General features: G+C 37.6%; 1 protein-coding gene across 1 annotated transcript in view; it reads right to left on the reverse strand.

The window, feature by feature from the left end:
• Positions 1–27,307, reverse strand: part of LOC107669154 (dynamin-2) — a 47,988-nt gene that overhangs the window by 8,515 nt on the left and 12,166 nt on the right. Inside the window, 10 exon segments of the mRNA XM_074186940.1 lie at positions 2,134–2,289; positions 2,799–3,034; positions 4,036–4,200; positions 6,701–6,812; positions 16,253–16,362; positions 21,919–22,032; positions 25,399–25,450; positions 25,548–25,618; positions 25,752–25,838; positions 26,991–27,129. Of these exon segments, the coding sequence (XP_074043041.1) occupies positions 2,134–2,289; positions 2,799–3,034; positions 4,036–4,200; positions 6,701–6,812; positions 16,253–16,362; positions 21,919–22,032; positions 25,399–25,450; positions 25,548–25,618; positions 25,752–25,838; positions 26,991–27,129 (1,242 nt within the window).

Raw genomic sequence — 27,307 nt, forward strand, 5'->3', positions numbered from 1 at the left:
CAGCCTATGCAACACCACTTTCAAGGTCCAGAAAGGTATAAAGACATCATTAAATTATGTGACTCCAGTGGCCTAACATCAATTTTAAGAAGCAACATGAGTGCTTTGTTCACAAAACATTTTCACTTTAGCATAGATCCTGCACATGTTCACGAGAGAACCACAGTGCTTGCGTGTTGTGTTGACACCATTTTTAAAAAGGCACCAATGTGAGCACAATTGCAAAATAAAACAACTCACAAAATATTTTCACTTCAGCATAGATCATAGATCCTGCACGTTCACGAGAGAACCACAGTGCTTGCGTGTTGTGTTGACACCATTTTTAAAAAGGCACCAATGTGAGCACAATTGCAAAAAAAACAAAAAACAGAACCTTTAATACATGAGGCTTGCATACAGTATCCCTTTTCCTCTGCTTGTAACAAGTGCAAGGCTTCTGGGATGGGTTGTATTGTCAGAAAATCTGCTCTCATGTCAACTCAACATGCATTGTGAATGTGTCTGAGATCTACATATTGTGAGAAAAAATACATAATTTGATTTGTTTTGTTTTCTTCCACACAAATAATTTGCATCACTTCTTAAAATTGATGTTAGGCCACTGGAGTCACATACTTTATTGATGTCTTTATACCTTTCTGGACCTTGAAAGTGGTAGTTTTGCGTAGGCTATCAATTGAGGGACAGAAAGCACCCAGATTTCATTAAAATACTCTTCATTTGTGTTCTGAAGATGAATGAAAGTCTTATGGGTTTGGAATGGTATGAGGATGAGTAATTGATGACAGAATTCACATTTTTGTGTGAACTATCCCTATAAACAATATTGTGTTCTCTTATAGGAAAAAATGTTTTGAATCTTGACTGTTTCAGTTTGTAAAGTTTAAATTTTGTGACCACTGTTTGGTGCAACACCAGTATTGTACGAGTGCACATGATTTATTTTTCTAATTCTGTCTGTTACTGTTTAAAGCTAAATTTTCTTCCACAATACAGGCATTTTTCAGTGTTTGACACATTGTTAAAAGAATTTATTTGATTGAGTAATTGATTGATGAAATCGTTTTGTCCTAACCAATTTAAGGCAAACAAAAGCCATTGAATGCATTTTTAAGAATGTTTACATGAAGTAAAAATAAACCATTTTCAATTCATATATTTTGCTGGATTTATTCGCTTTATATGTTTATTTTCCATATATATAGATGCACCATGAAAACAGAAAAAGTCCTGTTTTTTTTTACTGTGGGCAGACCTTCAATTAACGGAAATTGTTTGTTTTTTAATTACGGTACAAAGTCCGGGTAATGAGCTGCCAGTACTTTTTCCGTTTTTTTACAGAATTTTTTTATTTAGAGTGTAGTCACATCACACTGAATGACTAAAAGCTGCTTGGTTTGAAAGTAATTTCTGTGTGAGCAGTGCCTCATACTGTACACCACACATGGACCTTTTATGCAAACAAAATTTTGCAGCCACACTTTACTTTGGGGACCAATTCTCAGTATTAACTAATTATTATCTATGATTTTTGCCTCCATTACCTGCTTATTAATAGTTAGTAAGGTAGTTGTTAAGTTTAGGTATGCGGTAGGATTAAGGGATCTAAAATATGGTCAAGCAGAATAAGGCATTAATATATGCTTCATAAGTACTAATAAACAGCCAATATGCTAGTAATATGCAACAAGTTAACAGTGAAAATTGGTCCACACCTTCATAGACCTCCTTGGTTCATAAGTAGTTTGCAACACCTTGGATTCACGGAAGATGGAACCTGGGAAAGGGGAAACCACAAGTCCACCACAGCTTTCAAGCTTGGAAAACTGTTGAAATACTGTTTAAAAATGCGAAGTTACGGGTCACTGGGTTCGTTTCAAATATTCAGCCTATTTCAGTGCTGACGCACCTGATTCAAGCCCTCTAGTCACTGGGTACTTTATTAATCGAAAGTTTATTCAGCTGTGTTGTTGATAGAGGGATCACACGTGAAATCCCTTTCCTACTGAAGATAAACATCGGTTGATGAATCATGTTGTGCAGAAATTAGGTTTGTTGAAATGGAACAAGCCATGGTCTGACGCTGCTAGTGTGCCTTCAGGACAAATGGGTTAATGGGTGAATTTTTACCTGGGAACACTAGGAGGGACTCGTTTGGGGCGGCTGGTAGTGTTGGTGGTGTCTGTGCTGTTGGAGACCGGTGGGGCAGGAGCGTCCAAGTAAACTGGTAACGAAGGAGCAGGTGGAGCAGGATGCTTCTTAGGGACACTATAACCTGGAGGAGACCTGAGAGAGAATGAGAATGAGGGATGCATTAGCTGTTTGGGTGGGCCATAACATTTCCATTACCAGTTATTTTTATTTGCAGTCACTTGTGGTTACTTGATAAGGATTTTAAAGAATCATTTTTATTCAGAATGATTCACTAAGAAATTATTCAGACTGACATGAACTGGTTCAACGATTCATTGAAAAGAACCGCCCCCAAAGAACGACTCGCTCACATCTGACAACACTCTACACAAGAGTATGAAGCTCTATAAAAATCAATTTTCCATGACTTTTAATTTGTTATTAATCTCAATCAGTTTTTCCTAGGCCTGGAAAACACCATGAAAATTCCATGATATTTCCAGAAATCCTGGTGATTCAGTCCATGTGAGTGCCAACGGTCCACCATAAATTATGTGCCGGAGTACAGATTCAATTCTAAGGGTCAAGTAAAGAACAGCACTGCTGGATGAGGTGGAGTGATGACGAAGACACCTTGAACAGGAAGTGGAGATGTGAGGTACCTTCGGTGTAGCGAGCCACTATGGAGCCAAGAGCTATCTATTGGGGGTGGCAACGGAGTGGAGATGGTAGAAGTAGAGATGTCAGTGATTATGTTTAGTGCCTCCTTCAGGGCGGCGTGGGTACACAGCACCTCCTCTCTGCGCAGGGCCTGTTCAGGAGACTCATCCATCAGAGAGTACTGATCTCCTGAAGAGTACAACTGAGCCAGCAACTCAGAGTGGATAAACTCCTCTACCTATGGGTGGAGAACATAGTTTCCACATTAAAAAAGGAACAGGACTTGAAATTATATACAGTGAGATGATGACACATATATTCTCCATCTAGTCATATTCTCTTTTTCAATGTGGCCGCAATGTTTAGATCACATGACTAGCCGAATTGTGAACTACTCACACATCATCCACACAAATATGTGCAAAAATATGTGTGGCACAGTAGTGCACAACACAACGGAATTTCCACAACACAACAAAATCGCCACAACACAACGCATAGGACTAATTTTGTTGTGTTGTGCTAATTTCGTTGTGTTGTGGCTTGTTTCTGTTGTGTTGCAGCTTGTTCTGTTGTGTTATTAAAATGTATACATTTAAAAGTCCTTAAGTCAGTATAAAATCACAGTGAAACTATTCTGGAACTGATTTTGAAACAAATGAATTGGGCCAAAAAGATGGTAAAATTAATTACATTGAAAACTGACCAGAAATTTTTCCATGGTGTCCAAACACTGTCGAGTTCAAAAAATATTTTGAAATATGCCAATATATTTCCACAATACTGCCTTAAAATATGATTTTCTTTCTGAGCAAAGGTCTGAGAATTACACATTTTCATACGAACCCAACCTAGATTTTAAATACTATTTCTTTTACAATTCAAGTACAAAACAATTCTCAAATATCTAAATATATTATAGAAGTATAGACTTTAAACGTATGGTTTACTATACTTAGATATTTGAATAATTTAACAATTTATAGTGTATGGAAGTATAATATTTTTTATAACATCTTGAGGTAAACTTACTATAAATCTTTAAAATTGTACAGTAAATTGGTTGCCAAGATTAATAAATGTAATGTAAATAAAATACTAATGTAAAACAAATGTCCCTGCTGCGGAAACCTAATGTTAACATGATATGGTTAATTTTTATATAAATGTATGAATGAATACATATCTCTGCATCTTACATAAAGTTTTACTGGTTTGATTTTTTTTATTTGTTATTACATTGTTGATGACGAGGTGCATGATGGTCTTGGGCATCAGGTCTCGGATGCTTTTGTAGACGATGCTCATGTACGAGTCAACCAGGTTGCGGATGGTCTCGACCTGACGCTCTAGCTGAGGGTCCATGGAGAAGCTCTCTGCCTGGCCTGAACCCTCTCCATCCACCTGACCAATCAGAAAAAAGACAGAGGAAGATGTGGGCAAACCTGGATAGGAAATGTACTGTCAATATTGGGGGATGACAAAGATGTTTGTCATCATCATCATCACATTATGTATGTGCAACGAGTGCACATACATAAAGTGAACCAAGCTGGAAAAGAGATGTTTGGGGGGGACAAGAAGCAAGGAAAAAATGAGTTTTACTTCACTGAGTGTCGGAGGGGGTGTGGTAGACTTCTGTCAGAGCGAATTATGGGGAACCCTGACAGGACTGTGACATCACTCAACATGTTGCTCCAAAGCATACATAAAGACAGAAAGAAGGGGATGGAGGGGTGCGTGAAGAAAAAAGGCAAGGGAGCTGATTAGAAACAGAGCTCAAAGCCCCCTCCTTCGCTGATCCTCCATGGTGTGACACAAGAGCTGAGGAATGCAGCAGAGCTCCTGAACCCAGAGCACAGCCACCATGAAGCCTGCAGCCGCAGAGTCAAACACACACATAGAAACGCTACAGGAGCGAGAGTTATCCAAACTACAGTGCACAGTTATTAGAAGGCCTAGATGGAATCAGCAGACGTTTTATTCACTGATTTTAGGGCAAAATCTGTAGAATAGTGTGCAATAAAATATGAAATGTGTTAAACATTTATGAGCGCCAGGCGCTCCAGTTCTGCAGGAATCTGTGGAGGTTTCTGCAATGCTCTGTGTGCATAGATTCCATGTGGGCCTCGTTATTATGTGAACGTATAATAACTTTATGTTTCTTAGAACACTGCAGCTTGTGAAGACTGGTGCACATTAAAAATAAAGGTTCTTCAATGGTTCTTTGAAGTGCTTAAAGAGATTTTTCACCCAAACATTTAAATTCTGTCATCATTTACTCATCGCGTTCAAAACCCGTACTTTTGGGTTCATCTTCGAAACACAAATGAAGATATTTTTGTTCCTACCATGAAAATTAATTCCACCACAACTCTGATGCTTCAGAAAGTTCATAAAGACATCATGAAAGTAATTCATATGAATCGAGCAGTTTAATCCAATAGACATGATCGCTTTATACAGTATGATAAACAGATTAAATTTAGGCTTTTATTCACACAAACTTTTATCAACACACATATATTAAGAACATTAAATATGAACAACGAAAGCTCAAACATGCAAGTACAGCTACTGTTTATCATATTTTATGTGCTCTATCTTTAGAGGACTTGGATTAAACCACTCAATTCTTATGGATTCCTTTTACGATGCAGTAATTAACTATTTGAATCAGCAAAGTTTTAGTGGAATGGATTTTCAATGAAAGGATAGAAATCTCAGGTTACATTAAAAATTGTCTTTATGTTTTGAAGATTCATGATAATCTCATTGGTTTGGAATGCCATGAAGGTAAGTAAATGATGACAGAATTTTCATTTCTGGGTGAACTATCCCTTAAAGGTTAAGTAATGTTGGTTATTTGATTCTTTGGAGACTGACTGATACTTTTTTATAGGTTCTTCAGATCAGCGTATTTGCTTTCTGGATTCAATAGTTCACTCAAAAGTGAACATTCTGTCATCATTTAGATCCTCATGTTGTTCCAAACCATTGTGGCTTTCTTTCTTTTACAGAACATAAAAGAAGACTTTAGGCATAATGTTCATGCTGCTCTTTTACATGCAATAAAAAAGAATGAGAACGTGCAAAAAAGCATTATAAAAGTGCTCCATGTGTTGTGCGCTATAGTTCAAGTCTTATGAAACCAAAAGACTTGTGCGAGGAACAGACTAAAATCATTATCATTTGCTAGAATCTCATATTCATGTCTCATAAACAGTCATTTTAAAATTTAAATATGTGTAAATGAAAATTATGTTTGAGAGCTATGGTGCAAAGAAAAGAGCTGCACCCAAAATGTCATATACTAAGTAGCTACTACATTTGATAAGGAACGAATATCTCTGAATATACCATTGGATAGTAAAGTGTCCATCAGATGTGCACTTTAGAATCTCACCAAAAGCAGTAGGCCAACCAGGTACTATTCACCTATTGTTTTATAAATACTACAAATTCGTACATATTACTCACTTCACATACTTTTTTCGTCTATATAGTAGGGAAGTAGGCATATTTGGACTTGTAGTTGGAAAATTACGTCATATGGACTACTTCTATGGTGCTTTTTTTGTAGTGTTCTTGGTCTGGTCTGCCGTCATTGTATGAAAAAGAGCAGCATGAACTTTCTTCAGAATGTCTCCTTTTGTGTTCCACGGAAAAAAGGAACTCAAGGGTTGATAAAAATGGGGCATTTTTACACTATTCTTTTACAGCACCAGCACATGTTGTTGGTTTTGTAAAGAAGTAGGGAATAAAAGTTCTGAGTGGAGCTTATAAAGATCCACATGGTATCCGGCTAAAGCCCTTTTTGGTTTAAACTGTAACCTTTATTTTGAAGTTTTAGGCCGCAGGGTTTAGCGTACAGGTACAGAAGCCAGTGGGTTCCTCTGCTTACTGTGGTTTTCTCTGGGTAAACCCCAGCTCGCAGCAGAGAGGCCTTCCAGCTGTCCACCTCGTCCTGAGTGTCACAGGCCAACTCCAGATGCCTGTAGTCCTTATACACGTTCCTAAGGCGAAAATAATCTGTCGTTAGCCGGTTCCCATGGCAGCACATACACTCTCGCACAAACAAGTGCGGCAAAACCCTCTCTCGCTCACACATATCATCTGTCCAAAACCACAAACCCCAGACCACCCCTTCAGCCCAGTCTGACGTGAATATCCATTCACTCTCTCCGATCTGATTCTAATCTCATTCTTTTTTTTCCAGATTTTGTCCTACCTCACTTTATTTATCCATCGTTCCCATTCCCATCTATTGTCTCATATCTTTTTACCCAGTCTCTCTCCCCCCTCCCCCTTTTTTTTTTCACTCAGTGAGAGGCAGGAATCTGGAGCCCATCTCTCTCCATCTGTTCCACATTCCCTCTAATTATTCTGTTGTTCCTCTCCTCCTTTTGTTTCCCTCTCATTTCTCTCTCTTTTTGTGGCTTTTGTTTCTCTTTGTTGTGCCTGTGGGGTAAGAGGCTTAAAGTATAATGTACAACGTGTTTTTGATTTAGTCTATGGCCGATAAGAACACGGCTACAGGAACGTGACCTGAGACCGGGGTCAAGTTGGACACACGCACACACTGAAACAAACCACACACCAAAGCAACCACATTTTCACATGCTTCGATCTCATAAAACTCAGCTACAAAACACTGTTTTTACAAGCGCAGATATGACTCAGTGCTACTAATTGCTATAACTGAGAAATAATTTCTTGTAGGCACTTGCGTAAGGACTTAGTCCCAAAGTTTACGTATACGACTGCATACGTCAAGCGTTACACCCAAACATCATTTGCTTTGCAGACCCTCCTAATACGGTGTAATGTGTGGAATATTGTTTTCCGGTTAAACGATTCATAATTCATTGGTAGTTTATGATATTTATGACTGTAACGAATCATCCACTGAAGGCGAGCGTAAGTGAGAACCCCAGGATAACTGCGGTGCGTGTGAAAGTAATGAACTTTATTTGCCATTCCAAAACCACAAAGTACGACTCTGACTTTTAAAAGGATTTAGACTCAAAAACGGAGTATGCACAAAATCAACAAAACAATCTGTGCGCATCCAAAAATAATATTTGGCTATGTTTCTGGGGCTTATTATGGATTTTTTTAAATCTCAAACTGAAGCTTAGATCTTGTCCCAAAGTCTTAGATGCATGCAATCTCAATATTAATAATTTACTATTATAGTCTTTTGTTAATTGGCTTTTATTTTTAGCTTTTATTTTTATTTTTAAGTTTTAGTAATTTAGTCATTTTTTGTCACTTCTACTAGTTTTTTTTAAAGCTTTAAGTTTTCATTTTAATTTTAGTTTAAGTTTTAGGTATTTTGCCATGCTCTTTTCTGATTTTTATTCATTTTAATATTTTTATTTAATTTTAGTCATTATTTATACTGATATAGTTTTAGTTGTAGTAATTTAAATACTTCAAACTTTTATTTCAGCTAGTTGCCAAGTACATTTTTTTTGTATTTTTAGCTTTTTAGTATGTTTTATTTTATTTTTTTTTATCTAATATTATAGTTTATTTCAGCTTTTTAAAAAAAATTTTTTTTATTCCATTTTAGTTAGCTATTTCAACACTGAATGCAATTTCAAATTAATGTTATGGGTTAAATAATGTTTGTGAAAACAACAAAAATCACAATACTGTAATGCAATACAAGTGTCTATGGGGAGAGGTTTCCTTTGTAAATGCATTACTGTAAAAACTACTTTTATTTGTTTTTACAAACTGATGAGCGGGTCGTAATTATTGTTTGCGGTAATCGTTACAACATTTCAGATGTCATGGCTTATGTTAAATCCAAAACATTCCTTTAATCACAGTCCTGAGTGAGTCCAGAACCGCACATAACTACTCGCCATCATATATGAACCTGGATGCAATGCACACTAATGCAAACACAGACAAAAAAGTGGATGAAAAAGCTCTCTGCTTTTTTCATGAGCACTTTTCCCATTCCATGCCAGACTGGTGTCACAGCTGTGACAAAACAAAATCTACCTCCTGACATCACCGGTCGCTCTGACACTAGGGAGTTTGTGGGTGTGAAGGGCACAGTATGAATCACTGGATCATTAAAGTGTGTGTGTGTGTGTGTGTGTGTGTGTGTATAAGAGAGCAAGAGAGAGAAAAAAGGGGATTTTTCAGTGTGCTGGGTGGTATGTTTCTGCTGGTGAGTGGGAATGAGTGTGGAGTTTGTGAGAGCTTGAATATCTTTATACAGAGTGCTTGAAATGATGGATGCATGTGTGTGTGTGTGTGTGTGTGTGTGTGTGAGAGCATCTGATTGATTGTGGTGCAGCCTTGGGTGTGTTTACAATAGTCTGCCATGCCTCTCTCACTGTCAAAGCTGTGTGTGTGTGTGTGTGTGTGTATGTGTGTGTGTTCACCGCAGCATACCAACATCTCTCCAATTAAGCAGCTAATCAATCCCAGACACACCCGCACTTGAAGATGAAAGAGGCTGCATTTCTAGAGACAGAAAGTCAGAGACGGAGAGAAAAAGAGAGCAGGGAGGGACACTGAAGTAGAGACTGGCCAGGAATGTGCCAGAAGTGTGTCCTACTGCGCCCCCTGTTCCTGTCGTGCTCTCTGTGAAGTATTACCATGAAGGTAAGAGTGTGTTTATGTTGGAAAATATAAAGGAGTACATGCGAAATGGAGTTATATGTCCCTGTAGAAGGGCATGTGGATGTATGAGTAAGTGTGTGTGTGTGTGCTGTGACCACCAGATGTGACTCCACTGCACCCTCCTTGAGACAATTTTGGCTACGATTTTGCCCTCTGAGACAAGATTTATTTAATCAAAATCAACGTGGATTGGTTGTGTGACATGCTCACTGATGGCCCAATAATTGACTTTGCAGTGAATCTTGGGGTGGGCTGAGGGGGCCCGGCCCGGCCACCTCGGCCACTGTGCCCCCTCACCTCTGGTGCCGTCTCCGTAGTGGGCGCCCTGATTTTAGTCGGTGAGGCAAGGTACTGTCCTGGGAAGGTTTCCCAGGCTGTTAAATACACAGATTAAAAGCGAAATGTTTTCATTTCGGTTCGTTCTTAGCAAAAAAAAAAATTTTTTTCATTCAGGTTATGCAGAGCGAAATAAGAACGGTGCTGCATTTAGAAAGAATTCTTATTAACTTTGCTATTATTCTTGAATTTTCAAACTGGTAACACTTTGCAGTTTCGAATTATGCCTTTACTGTATGACCAAAAATTACAGAGTAGTCTATTTAATGTTTCAGCTGTTTGATCGCGCCGGCGCCTCACGCGCACACTAAGCTACTGCATTCATTGGAAACAGCGCAACCGTTCACCGTGTGCCGTTCGGCGTGAGACCCGGTCCACTGTGGCATATTTTTGCTCATTATGATATTTTTCCGTCGATACTGGAACGCGCGTGAACTACAAAGCCTATTTTACCTAATAAGTCATTTTTCTATACTCTGTTTTAATGGTTAAATTAAATTGTATTAATCAAAAAGCCTGTCTAATTAATTGAGTTTTAGTTTTATCTTTACCCAATTCTGTTTTCCATTATTTTCTGGATTCCATTTTAATGGTTCCATTAAATTTTAATAATCAAACAAATAATAATAATAAAGTTTTTTTTTTCTTTTTTTTCAGAAATACTGCACATTTACATTTTTCTCCTAAATAAATTATGGTAAATAACATTTCTGGTAAATACTCCTTTAAAAATGTTTTTTTGATTATAATTTTAATATTAGTAGACTATAACACGTGGATATGTTGTCATTCTTACACTATAATACTGAACTTTGATTTCAGTGATTTGGACTATGAGATGGACACTTGCTTCTTGTTGCACTTTACTTTTGCTTTAAAAAAAGGATTTCATAGAAATTTGGATTTCATTTGGTTTAATAAAATATTCTTAAGTCAAATTGTTGATTTTTGGTGGGAAATTAATCGTTTAGATTAATCGATAAATTAGTCGATAGATTAATCGAAATAAAAATAGTCGTTAGTGGCAGCCCTATTTAGATGTCTTGCCAACTCCAGACTTGGAATTTGTAATTATCTCTGAAAATTAAGTTGGGATGAGAAAAAGCATTTTAGCCTTTAGAAAAAACACATTTGACTATTATGATACAGTTGTATGGTGCAAGATTTAGGATTTAGGACCAATGAGATTTCACCATGGAAAATCTCATTTTCACCATTCATATCCAGAAATAGCATCCAAGTTACTGACAAAATGTCCTATCACTCATCGCAGCTGAATAGAGCATCAACTATTTTTATCAAGTCATCAAGACTTTTTATCAAACATTTATCAAGCTTGGTTAAGACACGGGGTGACAGACCTGAAACTCTGAAAAACCCTGCATCAGAGAACATATTGCACCAGAAAATAAAAATACACAGAGGAAAAAAGTCTGGTTGTGGCACAGAGAAACATATTAAAAGAGAAGAAAGATCTAACTGATTATTAGTCCAGATGTTGTAGAATGGAATGTGTGTGTGTGTGTGTGTGTGTGTGAGAGAGAGAGAGAGAGAGAGAGAGAGAGAGAGAGAGAGAAAGAGAGAGTAAATATCAAATTCTACTCTAAAATACCTCTAATAGAATAACTCTAAAATAATAACTTTTCTACATTTCCTATTTCCATGATGTTGGGATGTTGTTTCTCCTAGTCTATTGGATTTTTCACTCATTTCATCATCCACTAGACCAGGGGGGTACATCATTTAAATATGCTTTAGGTCAGTGGTTCTCAACTAGTGGGCGCGAGATAACTTAAAACTAAAATATAGTAAATTCACTAATTTTATGATTAATATGATAAATAATTTAAAAATACATATAAATAAATAACAGCACCACCTCTCTACATATTCTGTGATATTCTGTGTTTCGGAGCAGCTCAGGTTTCTCATCGCACTGTGAAATACAGACTGAACGGTGGCTCAAAACCACTGTACACTCTTAAAAATAAAGGTGCTTCAAAAGGTTCTTCAAGTGATGCCATAGAAGAACCATTTTTGGTTCCACAAAGAACCATTCAGTCAAAGGTTCTTTAAAGAACCATCTCTTTCTTGCGTTTTTGTAATCTGAAAAACCTTCTTTCGCCACAAAGAACCTTTTGTGAAACAGAAAGGTTCTTCAGATGTTAAAAGTTCTTTATGGAACCATTTAGACAAAAAGGTTCTTCTATGGCATCATGAAGCACCTTTATTTTTAAGAGTGTATGAGCATGATATGCAAATTACAGCTCCCGGCTGGATAAATCAAGCCAGGGTCACGTTAGTAAAGTTTTGATGGGTGATGATTATAATCAAGGTAAAGACGATTATAGTGACATACAGTTGTTCATTAGGCGTGTGTGTGTCCGTTATTATTGATGCGCAAACGAACCGTGTATGTGCACTCTCTCCGAACTGATCACTCTAACATCATATTTCTGCTTGAACACAGTTCAGTATATTCACATAGTTGTATACGGAGAATGTTTTATAACAGATGCTTGTGTGGTTTGGAGAAGTTTGTTAGGATCATAATGTTTATGGCCATCAGACACTCCAAACATAGACACAATTGTGTGTTCTGACCACTGATCTATTATAGATCAGTGGTTCTAATAGAAGAACTATTCAGTGATGTTGTCGAACCACCTTCAGATCGAGTTTCCACCATAGACTGTATAAAAACATGGACATAGTGTCCGTGACACAAGGTTATTTTCGTAAACGAAAACTAAAACTAAGACTAAAACGATTGATGAAAAAACAATTTCGTAAACTGAAATAAAATAAAAACGTCAAAATAATTGAAAAACTAAAACGAAACTAAACTAACAACAGTTATTGAAAAACTAACTGAAATAAAATAATTATCAAAAATAAATAATCGTTTTCGTAATCATTACGTTCTCACCCCTTGGCAGAAATATACGAGCTGTGTGGAGGTTTAGGGAAATAGCCTACCTGTAATGGCGCATCACGCACATGGGGTTATCTGACGGAGAGACGCAAAGCAGTTTAAAGCCTGCACGGGTCCTGTTTGGTAAACGTGCACCAGCAGTACTTAACAGAACACCCGACCCATTATCTGACAGCAGCGCTAATTTAATTCTGTACAGATGAGAACCGTTTGACATAAAGACCGCGAGTCGCGACCCGAACTGCACTCGCATTAAATCTATTACATCAGGTAAGCAAGATTATTTATTTTATCATGTAACACAAGCAATCAAACCAACATTAGTCATTCTAAGTTGGTGCTTTGAAGAAAAACAGACATGGTCCCAGTTTTGATTGATGCACGGCTGTTCATGGAAAAGTGAGCAAGACACCACAGTTACAATATCATGATATGGTTAAATAAGAAAAGACATATAACCAAATCAGGCTACATTTATTTTCATACTAAATATCTCAACACACATCATTGGATATGACATTAAGCGCGACTTGTGTAGATTAATTTAGTAAAAAAAAGGCTTGCCTGCTTTCTTTGGCGTGTATTTGTATACTTTTACTATCTAATCAATCTCAGCATGTGTTAATTTTGTGTCGCTATATCTTTGCTTCACTAAGGTTAAATTATGCCTACGTCTTTCTTTGGCCTGCGCTCTGGAAGTGATCTGTTAATTCTGCTAAACTTTAATTAAAACTGAAACTAAAACTGAAACTAAACTATATAAAAACTAAATAAAAATGCATTCACAAAGTAAAAACTAAACTAAAACTAACAAAAATATGAATTAAACTAATACAAACTAAACTGAATTTTATAGCAAATTTGAAAACTATATTAAAATAAAACGAATTTAAAAATTCAAAACTATAATAACCTTGCCGTGACGTCACCCGTAATTTTCTGAAGAGCGCTTTTGAAGCTCAAAGTGGGTGGAGCTGGCCGTCGCCATCTTGGCAGCGCGTCACTCCCGGATAATCAAAAACGGGCAAAGAGGCGGGAGCTGGTTGCTGAAGCCACGGCCACCTAGCTCGACGGCAGTGTCAGCAGTGGCAATCCACCTGTCACTCAAGTGGCCACGCCCTTAATTATGCAGAACTTTAAGGCTTTATATAATTTAAACGGATGAGTTATAAAACAATTCACCCCCCTCACAGTTGTCATGAAGGGCAACATTAGTTATATAGAGCCATCTTGGCAGCGCGTCACCGCACGTCACTCCCGGATAATCAAAAATGGGCAAAAAGGCGGGAGCTGGTTGCTGAAGCCACGCCCACCTAGCTTGACGGCAGTGTCAGCAGTGGCAATCCACCTGTCACTCAAGTGGCCACGCCCTTAATTATGCAGAACTTTAAGGCTTAATATAATTTAAACGGATGAGTTATAAAAATATTCCCCCCCCTCACAGTTGTCATGAAGGGCAATATTAGCTTTATAGACAAAAATAATTTTTTTAACCAGGCTGTAAACATGTTTTTTCTGCTGTAAAGTTGGGCATTTTAACATGGGGAGTCTATGGGATTGACTCCCTTTCGCAGTTGACGAATTACAGTTTAAGTCACTTCCGTGTTGGCTTCACGAGAGAGCGGGAGGTTGCCGCTTGGTTTCCACACATTAAGAAAGTTTTCATTTTTCATTAGTATTTTGGTGTGTAGTGATTCTGAATGGATCCATAGTAGTTTATATGCAGTCCTTGGGCATTTTCCTGTGGTCTTGTTTATGTTTTATTTAAAAAAAAAAAAGAATAGTTAAATTAATGCAAAATAAAGATACATCCCCAAAAGCTTTTTATTTATTTATTTATTTATTTATCACTTGGTAGATCTTGGGGAGTTTCTCATTTGAAAAGTAGATCCCCACACAAAAAAATGTGGGCACCCCTGCACTAGACAATGACTTTATCCCCAAAATTACCAATCCTATGAACAATATTAAAGGTTTAGTTCACCCAAAAATGAAAATTAGCCCATGCTTTACTCACCCTCAAGTAGACCCTGCATGGGCCTCAAATTTAGGCCCTAGCCCTGCCCTGGCCCGAGACGCTCAGGCCCTAGCCCAGCCCATGTCCGACAGCTTATCAGAATTACCGGCCCGAGCCTGACCCGAGCCCGTTTTTTCCCCCTTCTCCCCTTCTGCATTTGAACGCAGAACTCTTCAGCTGCGCTGACGGCACACATGCTGCTGCTGCGGGACACTAAACAACGTCGAGCCACTCTTGACAGTCACGGTAGCACGGTCTCGTGTTGTTTCCACCAGCGCGGCAATTATTTTTCAGCACTAATTGATGGATGTCTAAAATATAAAAATTAGGAGAAGCCTAAAACAGGCCCGAGTGTTTTTTTCAACAGTCCACAAGATGTCAAATAAAGCGCATCCATCCATAATAAAACATGCTCCACACGGCTCCGAGGGGTGAATAAAGGCCTCATGTATATCCTCCTGTATAAAAATATCCATATTTAAAACGTTATAAACACTTTTCTCACACTTCCGCTAACTGTCATACGTGCAAGCCGTTCCGGGCTGATGACATAGGACTTATGCATAGTGCGCACGCCTCTGAGATATGCTAGTCTCATGAGTTTGTTTACAGGAGCAAAGGAAGCCAAGTTTCCTTACTTTAGCAAAGGAAAACCAGTCTCCTCTGGGCTTATATCGAAATCCTCTAACATTTTTTTTTTTCTTAATTTTTCTTAAATCCTCGTTTTGTACTTCTAATTCGTGACTGGTGTTTTGTTTTGTTCTCTCCTCTGCGCTTCCACGTTCGTCACTAATCACCGGCGCATGCGCTATGCATAAATCCTACGTCATCCACCCGAACCAGCTTCCGTGTACAACAGTTAGCAGAAGTGAGAGAAAAGTGTTTATAGCATTTTAAATATGGATATTTTTCTTACAAAAAGCATCGAATCGCTACAGGAGGCCTTTATTCACCCCCGGAGCCGTGTGAGGCACGTTTTATTATGGACGGATGCGCTTCATTGCACTTCTTTTGGACTGTTGAACAGAAACTCCCACCCACTGCCATTATAAAGCTTGGAAGAGCCAGGACAATTTTTAATATAACTCCAATTGAATTCATCTGAAAGAAGAAAGTCATATCCACCTAGGATGACTTGAGGGTGAGTACAGCATGGGCTAATTTTCATTTTTGGGTGAACCAAGGCTTTAATAGTGATGTTTGGTTCTTTACAATTTGTCCAACCTTTTAATGCCCAGTGGGACAATAAAGCCCTGAAATTTTGTTGTAATATGTGCAGACCGTTTACTGGATTGTTTATTGCTTGTCTGCTAATGGCTGAACGCACACTCACACACATGCACACGCACACACCGGTCACTCAGAGGGGTTGAATTCTTCTTTAGCTGTGTCTACAATATAAGTCTACTTCATATGGCATGTACTCTGAGTGTTTGATCTTTACATCATTTTAAAGTTGAAAAAACATTCTCTGAAAATACATTTTCTCTTTTGAAGTGTGTGTAAGTGCTATAACTGACCTCTGCTCTGTGTTAAAGATGGCAAAGATATGCTTGCTGGACATGAAGCCCTTTTCTATGTCTCGCACCTTCAGGTTGTCCAGAGGAAGCATGTATTTCTTCTCTTTTTCCTAGAAAATGAGACAGACAATGGACATCTTAAGTCTTACTGAGCTACCTACCTAGACAGTATGCCTAGGCTCCTTTTTAGCATTCAAACAGCCAATAAAGATCCTAATAAGATTTAGTACAGTGTTAACAAACTGTATTAGGAGTTTTTAAAAGTTGGTGTCCCAAATAAGTTTTCTCATAATCTACCCTTATGTTGGTCTAAACCTATGTGACATTGTCTTTCGTGGGACACAAAATAAGAAATTATTAAGACTGTACTGATTGCTCTTTTTTATTTAATTACAATGAACGGGGACTGGAGATTTCCATCTTCAAAACTGTCACAAAGTTATTATTTATGGATAATCTGCCCATCTAGTGATCTATTAACCATTGAATCACTGAACTGGATTAGTCCAATTCATGAACAAATCATTCAGATAACTTTTGTGAACCAACCAATTAATTGAAAAGATCTGATTCAAAACAACTATCAGAACAATCAGACATCTCTTGTAAACTCATGAACATGCAGATGGTCTTAAAAATACATGACATGTTCTTCACATTGATGGCTTTGATGGTTCCATGAAGAACCTTTAACATCCATGGAACATATTCATTGCACAAAATGTTTTTTTCTTTATTTCTTTTTTTTCGTTTGCCTTAATGCAAAAATCTCCTTTAGAACCTTTATTTTTAAGAGGAAAGGAGAACAAGGTTGGATGTTTAGATTTCACTGTAGCTCCAGAAGACTTGGAATATAGCACACAAGTTGTATGGACCACTATTTCGAAACTTTAAGTGTTTTGCATCCTTTTTGAAGCTTGAAAGCTTCAACCCATGATCATTGAAATTGCACGGAAAAGAATGACAAGCACATTCCTCCTTTGTGTTCCACAGAAGAAAGAAAATTATACAGGCTTGGAACAACATCATGGTGACTAAATAATGACATTAATTTTCATTTTTGGATGAACTATCTCTTTAACCGAAATTTTAAAATGGTGTGAACTAGGGAAGATGACTATGAGGAAGAAAGCCAAGAGCATAGAAACAAAAAAAGAATCTACTGTAGATCCATGTGATCATCCTCAGGATGGCTTTAGGCCCAGGACAAAACAAAAAAACATGCACATGAGAGAAGCCACAAGTTTTCACTCTTTGTGTAAAGGATTGAGAAATAAAGAAGGAAAAAGAATTAGGAATTGAGAGATAGAGAGTGAGGGCCCACATGTGGAAGTCATTATTCGGACCAAGGCTCAAATACAACATTTTGTCTGAAAAAAAAAAAGAAAAGAAAAAGAGCTCCCCCTCTCCACCTCTCTCCTCCCTCTGTCTGTACAGGAGGGGCTGGGGTCTCAGGAAACGGCTTGGATTACATTGCAAATAACAGAACGGAGATGTGGGAGAGAAAGAAACAAACAAGGGATGAAAGTGTGAGGGGAAAAACTCTAAAAAGAGGAAAAATGAAAAACAGAAGGGGGAAAAGAGCCGAATGATGCCACTATCAGTGATTGAGTCTGACGGAGCTCCTGCGTAGGAATTTTCTTGGAAGGGAGTATTTTCTGCAAATCAATTAGGCCATCTAACAATGTTCAAAAACCTGATTGTTTTCTGAATTTAAAGAACAGTACAAAAAAAAAAATCATCATCTAAGAGTTGACAAGCACCAAAAAGAACAAAAACACTCAATAAAGTGGTCCATACATTTCATGTACTACATTTTAAGTCTTCTGAAACCATACAGTACGATTGCTTTGTGTGAGTAACTTACTGTACTGAAATTTAAGTCATTATCAGTTGACAGATTGACTGATTTATTTTAAGAAATGTATACTTTTATTCAGCAATAATACAATTGATCAAAAGTGAAAGACGTTTATTATGTTACAAAAGATTTCTATTTCAAATAAATGCTGTTTTCTACATAAGTATGATAATAAATGCTAGTTGAGCATTAAATCAGCATATCAGAATGACTTTTGATCATGTGATACTGAAGGTTGGAGTAATGATGCTGAAAATTTAACTTTGCATCACAGGAATAAATTACTTTTTAAAATCTATTCAAATAGAAAAGTTATTTTAAATTTTAATATATTTGACATTATTACTTTTTTTTACAGTATACGTCTTCTCACAAAAATCTATTAACTGTTTTTATAAGACTTTGAATATTGCACACTTTTATGGAGCACAGTTGTTTGGAGCACTTTTACTTTCCTTTGTGGTGCTTGACAGGCCCTGATCACTATGAATTATCAACGAGTTATGCAACAATTCATCAAAAAAACAGCATATGGGTTTGTAAGAATGAGGGTAAGCAAACAATGACAGCATTTTTACTTTTTGGGAAACTATTCCTTTAAACTACTACTACACTATCTCTCGCTGTCCTCCTTGACTCCTTGCACCCATCCTTTTTTGCTCCCCTCAAAAACTTTCTCTTTTTTTCATTCCAGAGGGGCCCACTTCCTGCCTGAGTTTTTAGAGGCTGAAAAAAAAAGTTAGAAATTACAGGCTGGCGTTAAGAATACAACATCTGGTACCGCTTTAGTGAGAGAGAGTGAGAGAGAGCGAGTGAGAAAGAGAGAGAGAGATGGGGCAGGGAAGTCCGGAGGATGGTTGGGAGTACCGAGAGAGGACGGAGGGAGAAAGACAGGAGCGAGTCAGACCAAAAGATTGAAAGAAAGAGAGGAATTGAGAAACAATGGACCACTCCAAAAGTTTATTCCCCAAGGGTCCCATCAACCCTTATATGGCCAGTGGGGTCCCTCCCTCTCTTCTCTCTCTGTCTCTCTCTCCTTCCTTCTCTGACTCCTCATTCCCTCTTTTTTGCTATGCCTTCCATGAACGTCCTGCCAGATAGGCGGCTGTGGGAGCGAATGTGCCACGTCAAGGCTGGATACTGCAAACCGACGCGGGAAAACGGCAGCCGGGGACAAGACGAAACCAAGAAAGTCGAAAACGGGTAAATGGACGTCTGGAGCGCCTCTCTCCGTCCTCTACATCGGCGTTATCCCAACTGAGAATGCGATAGAAGCAATGGAGTCTATTTCTGTACTGTTTATTTTGTATCTTCTACCGCCTCCTGTGAAGATCGAGGCCAGCAGGGTTGGACTAAGTGATTGAAGTAGATAAAGAAAAAGAGGTGAAAAGTGAGAGAGAGAGAGAGAAAGAGAGTGAGAGAGAGGGTTGGAACTATCTCCTGCTCCGTCATCCCAGTGTTCAGACTACCTGTTCAGGATCATACTGGTGTACAGTAGTCTGCACATTGGTTAGACTGTGCATGGACTCACATCGCTGGAGAACCGACGCAAACTCTCAAATTCCAGCAAAAACACTCACAAACTCAACGACAGCAGGTGAAAAATCAGACTCTGCTATGTTTGGTTTGTTATCTACACCAGTGTTGGTACTGCATGTCTCTGTGGACTCAAAGTTGGCGGTAATGACACAGAAGAGGTTCCTTGATGATTGACAGCTTGAATTTAGATGATCGTCCACCGAATAGGCGGCATATATGTCACATCAGCCACATTATGTGTAGCTAAACCTGGCTAAAACTAGCTAAAACTGTTCTAGTCGTCATTGTAAACACGTATGTACTTAGGCTTAGCTGTGCACGCATATGGTTTATTTCAAAGCTCCAAGTGTCTGGCTAGTTCTCCATTGAACTGTCTTGAGATGTGCAGAAAGCCCTTCGTAGGTTTTGATAAGTGATTTTCCAGATCTCAGCATAATCGACGTATGTATGCATGCTAACTTGCATGACACAGACGAGAGGTGAAAAGACAGTGATTATGCCGAATGCTAACAGAAGTGGAGTGGTGCACAAGTCATCTGTTTTCCCTCATGCAGCTCGGCTCAGAAAGAGAGAGAGGGAAGACTGCAGGAATGCGTGTCTGTTTAGTGTTGGGCGCTGATTAAACCAAACCAGCAGTCTCGGCCTATGAACGCCATCAGAACTGGGACAGATTTAAAGAAAGGAGGGGGAACATCTGATGCCAGTTTGTACCGAAGTACAACTGAAGCCTTTAAGGGTAAAGAAGTGATTCGCTTAATGCAAGAATGTGTATGTGCACATAGAATGTGTGAGAATTGCAATGTGATCTGCTGCAAAGGGGTGAGGGGCTGTATCTCTTCCTCTCTCCTCTCTCTCTTTCGGCAGGCTCTAGGAGGCTGGATGGTGTTTGGACAAAGTCTTACAATTTTCCACCCAGGAATGTGTATGGCCCCAGTGAGACTGCCAACCACAGAGACAGAATGAAATGAAGAGAAAGTAAAGAAGATAGACAGGAGAAGAGATGCATATATTGAAAAGAGTGTCAAATATTTATATTTTAAATTTTTTTAATTTAAATGCAATGCTTGAATTGAAAAGTCCTGGAAAAATCATGCACATGCTCATATTCAAAAGAAATAATGGATTCAGCAGAACATGAGAAACTGTAAAGCCAGCCAACTTCTGAAGTCCTCTAATATTTAAAAACTCATCTTAAATTCAATGCTAATTTTAAAAGAAGCCATCATTTTAATCTAAATACCAACAGAGTTTATAATTCAGAGTTTAGATGTGTTTGCATTTGAATATTTTGAGCCTGAAGGTGTGTGAGTTTCAGAAAAATATACCAGTGTTTATACGACTTCCTCCGTTTGAAGTGCTGAGCGGGTTTTGAGTTTCAGTATTCATTAAAATTAGTGTTTGCTTATATAGTCGCATGCATTTGGCAGTCAGGATGACTGGTAAGCATAAGTGTGTCTGCTGCGTCTGTGTGTGTTTAAGATTCTGTGTATATCAATATCCATGTGTGTCTGAGTGTGTGTGTGTGTGTGTGTGTGTGTGTGTGTTAGCTTGACTTGGGGGGCTTCCAGCTATGTCAGGGTGATCCAGACCAAATGCCTTAATTCCCAGTGGACAGAGAGAGACGGTGGGGGTATACCAGGAAAAGGGAGCAAGTAAAATAAGAAGCAAAGGAGGAAAAGAGGGATTCAACAAATCAAGAAATGAAAGAGTGAAATATAAGTAAAAAAGAAGAGTTTTATAATCTAACAATGAGCTACTGCATTTACATTACTGTCTTTGTTAAGAGTACTGTGAATTTTCTGTGTCATTTTAAAATCTCAGCAGACAATTATTGGTTTATCTTAAAAAACGATAAATGGAATAAGAGCAGCATGAAAATGTATGTTAAATGCAATGGTGTGAATAGAAACACACTTAGATGGCATGCGTGTTTGTATATTAGTAACACATTATTTTTGTCCTCTCTCTTGCCGCTTTGCTTCCGGCTTCCGGTCGGGAGAAGCAGGCTGTGCTGCCATTGACTGAGAGCGTTGTCTGTCTGCCTGTCTACACTTGCTGTGCAGAACTTCCTGCACCTGTACAGCAGGCACAGACAGGCAGACAGATGGCAGCCCGCCTGACAGGCCACACAGTGTGACTGACACAGAGACCAGCCAATGAATTCCACCACAACCTGACAGGGAACTTTAAGCAGACCACTGAAAAATGTATTTTCCCATGATCATCATTAAATGAATTAATTTAATTTTCTAATTCAGTTACTCACCTCATCATCTTTAAACCAGGACAGACTCTCTGCGGTGAGCATGAACCAGTACTCCTTGGCCCCTCCTTTGATCAGACTGATGTTGTTGATGGTTAACCAGCCCTTGCAAATCACCTGAGGGGCAAAAGTTAGAGGTGAAAGGTCTGGGTTCAAAAACACAGGCAGAGGATGAGATTCTCTGGTCCTCTAAGAAATAAAAAGATGAAGGTGAAATTAAATAAGCAGTCAAATCTGTAACCAGGTACTAAAATTCACTTGGCATTTATATTAGCACGATAGAATGATAGAACGATAGATAGATAGAACGATGGATATATAGATAGATATATAGATAGATAGATAGATAGAAACTAAAGCAATAACAATAAAAGCTAGTGGGCATTGGATAAATGGAGGGATGAAAGGGTGGGGGTGAAGAAAGACAAGGAAACAGAAGGTCGGGATGGCAAAGAGAGGAGGGGGAAAGGTCTAAAACATCCCGTAGGAAATATGAGTCATTTTCTGGCTGATTTAAGCTGATCATGACTTTAAAAACAGAGTTTTATCCTGTGCGTCATTCATTCTGTTTAACAACATTATGAGTTGTTGCTTTTTAGTAATTAGTATGAACTATTCTTCTCAAAATTGCAGAATATACTGATTTCACCTTGAAAAAGTAAAAAAAAAAGATACAATAAAAGAAACCGAAGACCACCATATTGCATTTCTCCATCATACATATGGTCAGTCGATACAATATTCTGATAACATACAATAAAACTTCTTCAATACATTTTTCTTCACCTATTGTTCCAACTGAACTTCCAAAAAAAACAATAAAACACAAAAATCTTTATTTTGTGACTGTACCAACCTCAAGTTTGCAGCACGCACCACTTTTGTTCAAAATCAGAAATTGCAACACATGCATACATACACACACACACACACACACACACACACAGGCCAAATGGACTGAGATCAAAGAGAAATTTGAGATTCCAACCTGTTTTTAACATTAGCGCCCACATACACACGACTCTATTTACTCGTGTACTGCAAACTGTAGGGAGGTTCATTCACAGAGAGCACATTATAAGAACAGAATTACAGTGCAGAGATTCAGAGATATTAAAATGATGAACAGGAGGATAAAAAGCAGGTAATTAGTAGAATAAGGTTTTAGAATGTGGTTTAGGATTTAAAAGACACCGCTGGGCAAATCAGGATTTAGAATAAGAGTTCAGAGGTCAAATGAGTCATGTTTTGGACTGTTGTGTATATACACTGATTGAGGAGTCTTTAGGGAAGTGTAGTGCATGAAAGACACACTGTACAACAACGATCGGGGAGTGTTTTAGCAGGAGTCATAAAAATCTGAATTTCTAAGTCTCAGAATGTCTTTGATTTATGTGACAGCAGCACCAGGCAAAGGGTGGAAAATAAAGCGGGAAAGAGGAAGATGTGATTTTGCTGTGCTCAGAGGCATACAGACTTTCTGACATGCAGTACCATACATAGCCACAAACACAAATGAGACTATGTGACACTGGTAGACAGTAGGTAAGGCTTACAGACACTGGACTCGTACAATTTGACTGGATGGAGGAGGGGCAGCACCCTAAAACATCAGCAGAGAGGAGAGAATAAAAGCATTAAGGTGGCACCAGTGAGCATGGACATCTCTCCTGGCATGCTGCCACTCCACATTTATTTCTTCAACTTTGTGAAATGTTACTATATCACCAACACAAAGAATACAAAATCATTTTCTAAGCAATGGAGGGAATAAATTAGTAAAGATTTGACGTACAGCAAACAGCATACAGTTGAGGTCAAAAGTTTACATCTCAGAAGTTTACATTTCAGAATCTGCAAAATGTTTATTATTTTACCAAAATAAGAGGGATCATACAAAATGCATGTTATTGTTTATTTAGTACTGAACTGAAATAAGATATTTCACATAAAAGATACATATAGTCCGCAAGAGAAAATAATAGTTGAATTTATAAAAATGACCCCGTTCAAAAGTTTACATACACTTGATTCTTAATACTGTGTTCTTACCTGAATGACCCACAGCTGTTTTTTGTTTTTTTTTGTTTAGTGATAGTTGTTCATGAGTCCCTTGTTTGTCTTGAACAGTTAAACTGCCTGCTGTTCTTCAGAAAATACCTTCAGGTCTCTCAAATTCTCTGGTTTTCCAGCATTTTTGTGTATTTGAACCCTTTCCAACAATGATTTTGAGATGCATCTTGTCACACTGAGGACAACTGAGGGACTCATATGCAACTATTACAGAAGGTTCAAATGCTCACTGATGCTCCAGAAGGAAAAACCATGCATTAAGAAAACTTTTTAAATTTGAAGATCAGGGTAAATGTAACTTATTTTGTCTTCTGGGAAACATGTAAATATCTTCTGTAGCACTAGCCTCTGAAGGGCAGTACTAAATGAAAAATATGATATTTAGACAAAATAAGAAAAATGTACACATCTCCATTCTGTTCAAAAGTTTTCACCCCCGGCTCTTAATGCATGGTTTTTCCTTCTGGAGCATCAGTGAGCATTTGAACCTTCTGTAATAGTTGCATATGAGTCCCTCAGATGTCCTCAGTGTGACAAGATGCATCTCAAAATCATACAGTCATTGTTGAAAATACACAAAAATGCAGGAAAACCAAAGAATTTGTGGGACCTGAAGGAGTTTTGCCTGAAGAACAGCAGGCGGTTTATCTGTTCAGGACAAACAAGGGCCTCATGAACAACTATCCCTAAACAAAAAAACACAGCTGTGGATCATTCAGGTAACAACACAGTATTAAGAATAAAGTGTATGTAAACTTTTGAACGGGGTCATTTTTATAAATTCAACTATTATTTTCTCTTGTGGACTTTATGTAAACATCTTTTATGTGAAATATCTTATTCAGGTCAGTACTAAATAGTACAGCATTTTGTATGATCCCTCTTATTTTGGTAAAATAATTAACATTTTACAGATTCTGAAAGGGGGATGTAAACATTTGACCTCAACTGTATATGTAGCACAGTGCACAGTGGAGGAGATATGAACATAGAAATACAGGCCACTAAAAAGTGGGCAGCCATTTTTGAGCTCTTCTAGGCTCAGGGCTTTAAATAATTTGTAAGAGCCAATATCAACAGTTACAATGATGAAACTCCAATGTTAAACATTGAAAGTCGATAGAATAGGGGGCAAAAAACAGCCATCAGAGAGAAAGAGAAAAAATGACCATTAATTTACAGCACTTGAAATAGAAACACATGTCATCGAGAGCAAGATTAATATGAAAAAATGTTTGACATACACATAAGCCACATATTATCTGATGTGAGACAGATGACCACAAGAGCAACAGAGCCTGAGCAGAAAAGAGACTTCCTTCCAGAAAAGGATTGTCCAAACCCTGCTAGCTGATGCTTTCTGATTTATACCAGGTTCATATCATCAGCTCATAAAACACTGTGACTCACCTGGTTCCCAGCTGAAGGCTTCTTACTTGTTTGACTGGTTTTCTGCTGAGCGCTGAAAGGAGATGTGTAAATGGAGGAAAATCTTTCATGCCATGTTCTTAAATGTGTGTTTTATTGTTTTCATTGTTATATTTTTTTTAAAGACTTACTTTGCGAACCCGATAAAATCTTCATGGTTTGTGTTGATGTAAGAGAGTTGAATCTCTAGTGAGAGTAAAACCTGTTCAATGAAAAAAGACATGAATATGCAAAATTTGTAAGTAAACTGCTAATAAAGTTCTTTTCAACCACAACTAAACCCTCCCTAAAAAGAGAGCTTAATTAGAAAGGTTGTGTGTAGGTATCGGTCTGACCTGGTCTTTGGCTTGACTCTCTCGTTCCCGAATGTGTGTGGTCACTATCCTCTCCGTCTCCTCTCGCAGTTTTGGAAAGGACTCTAACTGTGGACAGAAAAAAACAAGTTAAAATAGAAAAAAAATATCTAAAAACATTACCACCACCATTTACATTCTTAACTTAAGTTCCTTGTCTTTTTGTCCCTTCTGTACCATGAAAAAGAAGTGTGCCTAATTGTTTTGAATGTGCACTTGAAGTGTACTTCAAATCTTGAGGTATCTAAAGTACTTCAAGTATTTATGTTTAAAACCGTATTTGCAGATTATGTAAAATTAATTAAATAAAAGGCCAATTGTGTAAACACAATAGAGTTGTTTCTTAACACACTTAAGTGCACTTACTTTAAAGTACATTTTAAAATGTTTCAATCTTTTGCCGTGCTATAAATTACTTATTTTGATGCATTGACTAACATACTTAAACTTAAAGTTAATATATTTTAAATGTACTAAATTGCAACTTCATCATTACAGATGTGTAATTACAAAAACATTTAAATACATGACAAACAAGTTTCAATAGAAATAACTGTAAGTATATTTTAGTTAACCATAAATGCCATACTTTATACTTTACTATATTTTAGTTTACCACAAATGCTTCAGTACATGCCATAAATGCAGCAATACACTTCAACTATATTTCAAAGAAAACAGAATAATGAAACTACATATAAGATGTATTTTAGTCCAACTTAAATTGGTCAAAAAATCACTCTACAGTTGAGCTAATTACATTTAATATAAATTTAAACTATAATATATTTCCATTTAATTGCAACATGGAATAACATGGAATTATGTGTCCGAACATGCTACATTCAGATCGTACTTAAGTATATTTTTTAATTATATAATTTCTGTAATATGTACTCTTTTTAAAAGTTTATTTTTACAAGGGGTGAACGAACCATTAGTCCATGTTATTCCAATAATAAAAATAGTTTGTCTTGTTAATCTTTCATCAAAATGTAATAACTTGTAATGACTTTCCTTTTCTGCTGATCACTGATCACTTGGGTCATGAAAAGCACTATTTAAAGATTGTTTTAGCAAACTTTTAAAGTAAAATAAGATCACGCTGAATTTAATGGAAACATATTATACACTACTGTAGCGTTATATTATTGTCTTTGACTTACATAAGTCTATGTACATCCATTCACTCACAAAAGGATGCATAAGAGGATGTTGTACCTTGTTGGTACACTGTTGTACTGTGTTGATGAGCTCCTGGATCACCATGTCTACACACTTGAGACACGGCCCTTTAAGCTTCACAATCTGCTTCTTCACTATAGCTTCAAAGGCCATATCGGGTGTGAACAGGCCTGTCCTGAACCAGCAAGAGCAGAGATAAAATGCAGTACAGGGAGATAACATCTGAATATATTTTGTTATAAAAACAAACAGAAGGAGAGGTAGAGAAATACATACAGAAAGGCTCTATGTATGAAAATATTTTGGCAAACAGTTTAAGATCACTGCCATAACAGCAAGCACAATGAAAACAG

The sequence above is a fragment of the Sinocyclocheilus anshuiensis genome, unplaced genomic scaffold (genome assembly GCF_001515605.1).
Source record: "Sinocyclocheilus anshuiensis isolate Anshui unplaced genomic scaffold, SAMN03320099.WGS_v1.1 scaffold400, whole genome shotgun sequence".
Lineage (NCBI taxonomy): Eukaryota > Metazoa > Chordata > Actinopteri > Cypriniformes > Cyprinidae > Sinocyclocheilus > Sinocyclocheilus anshuiensis.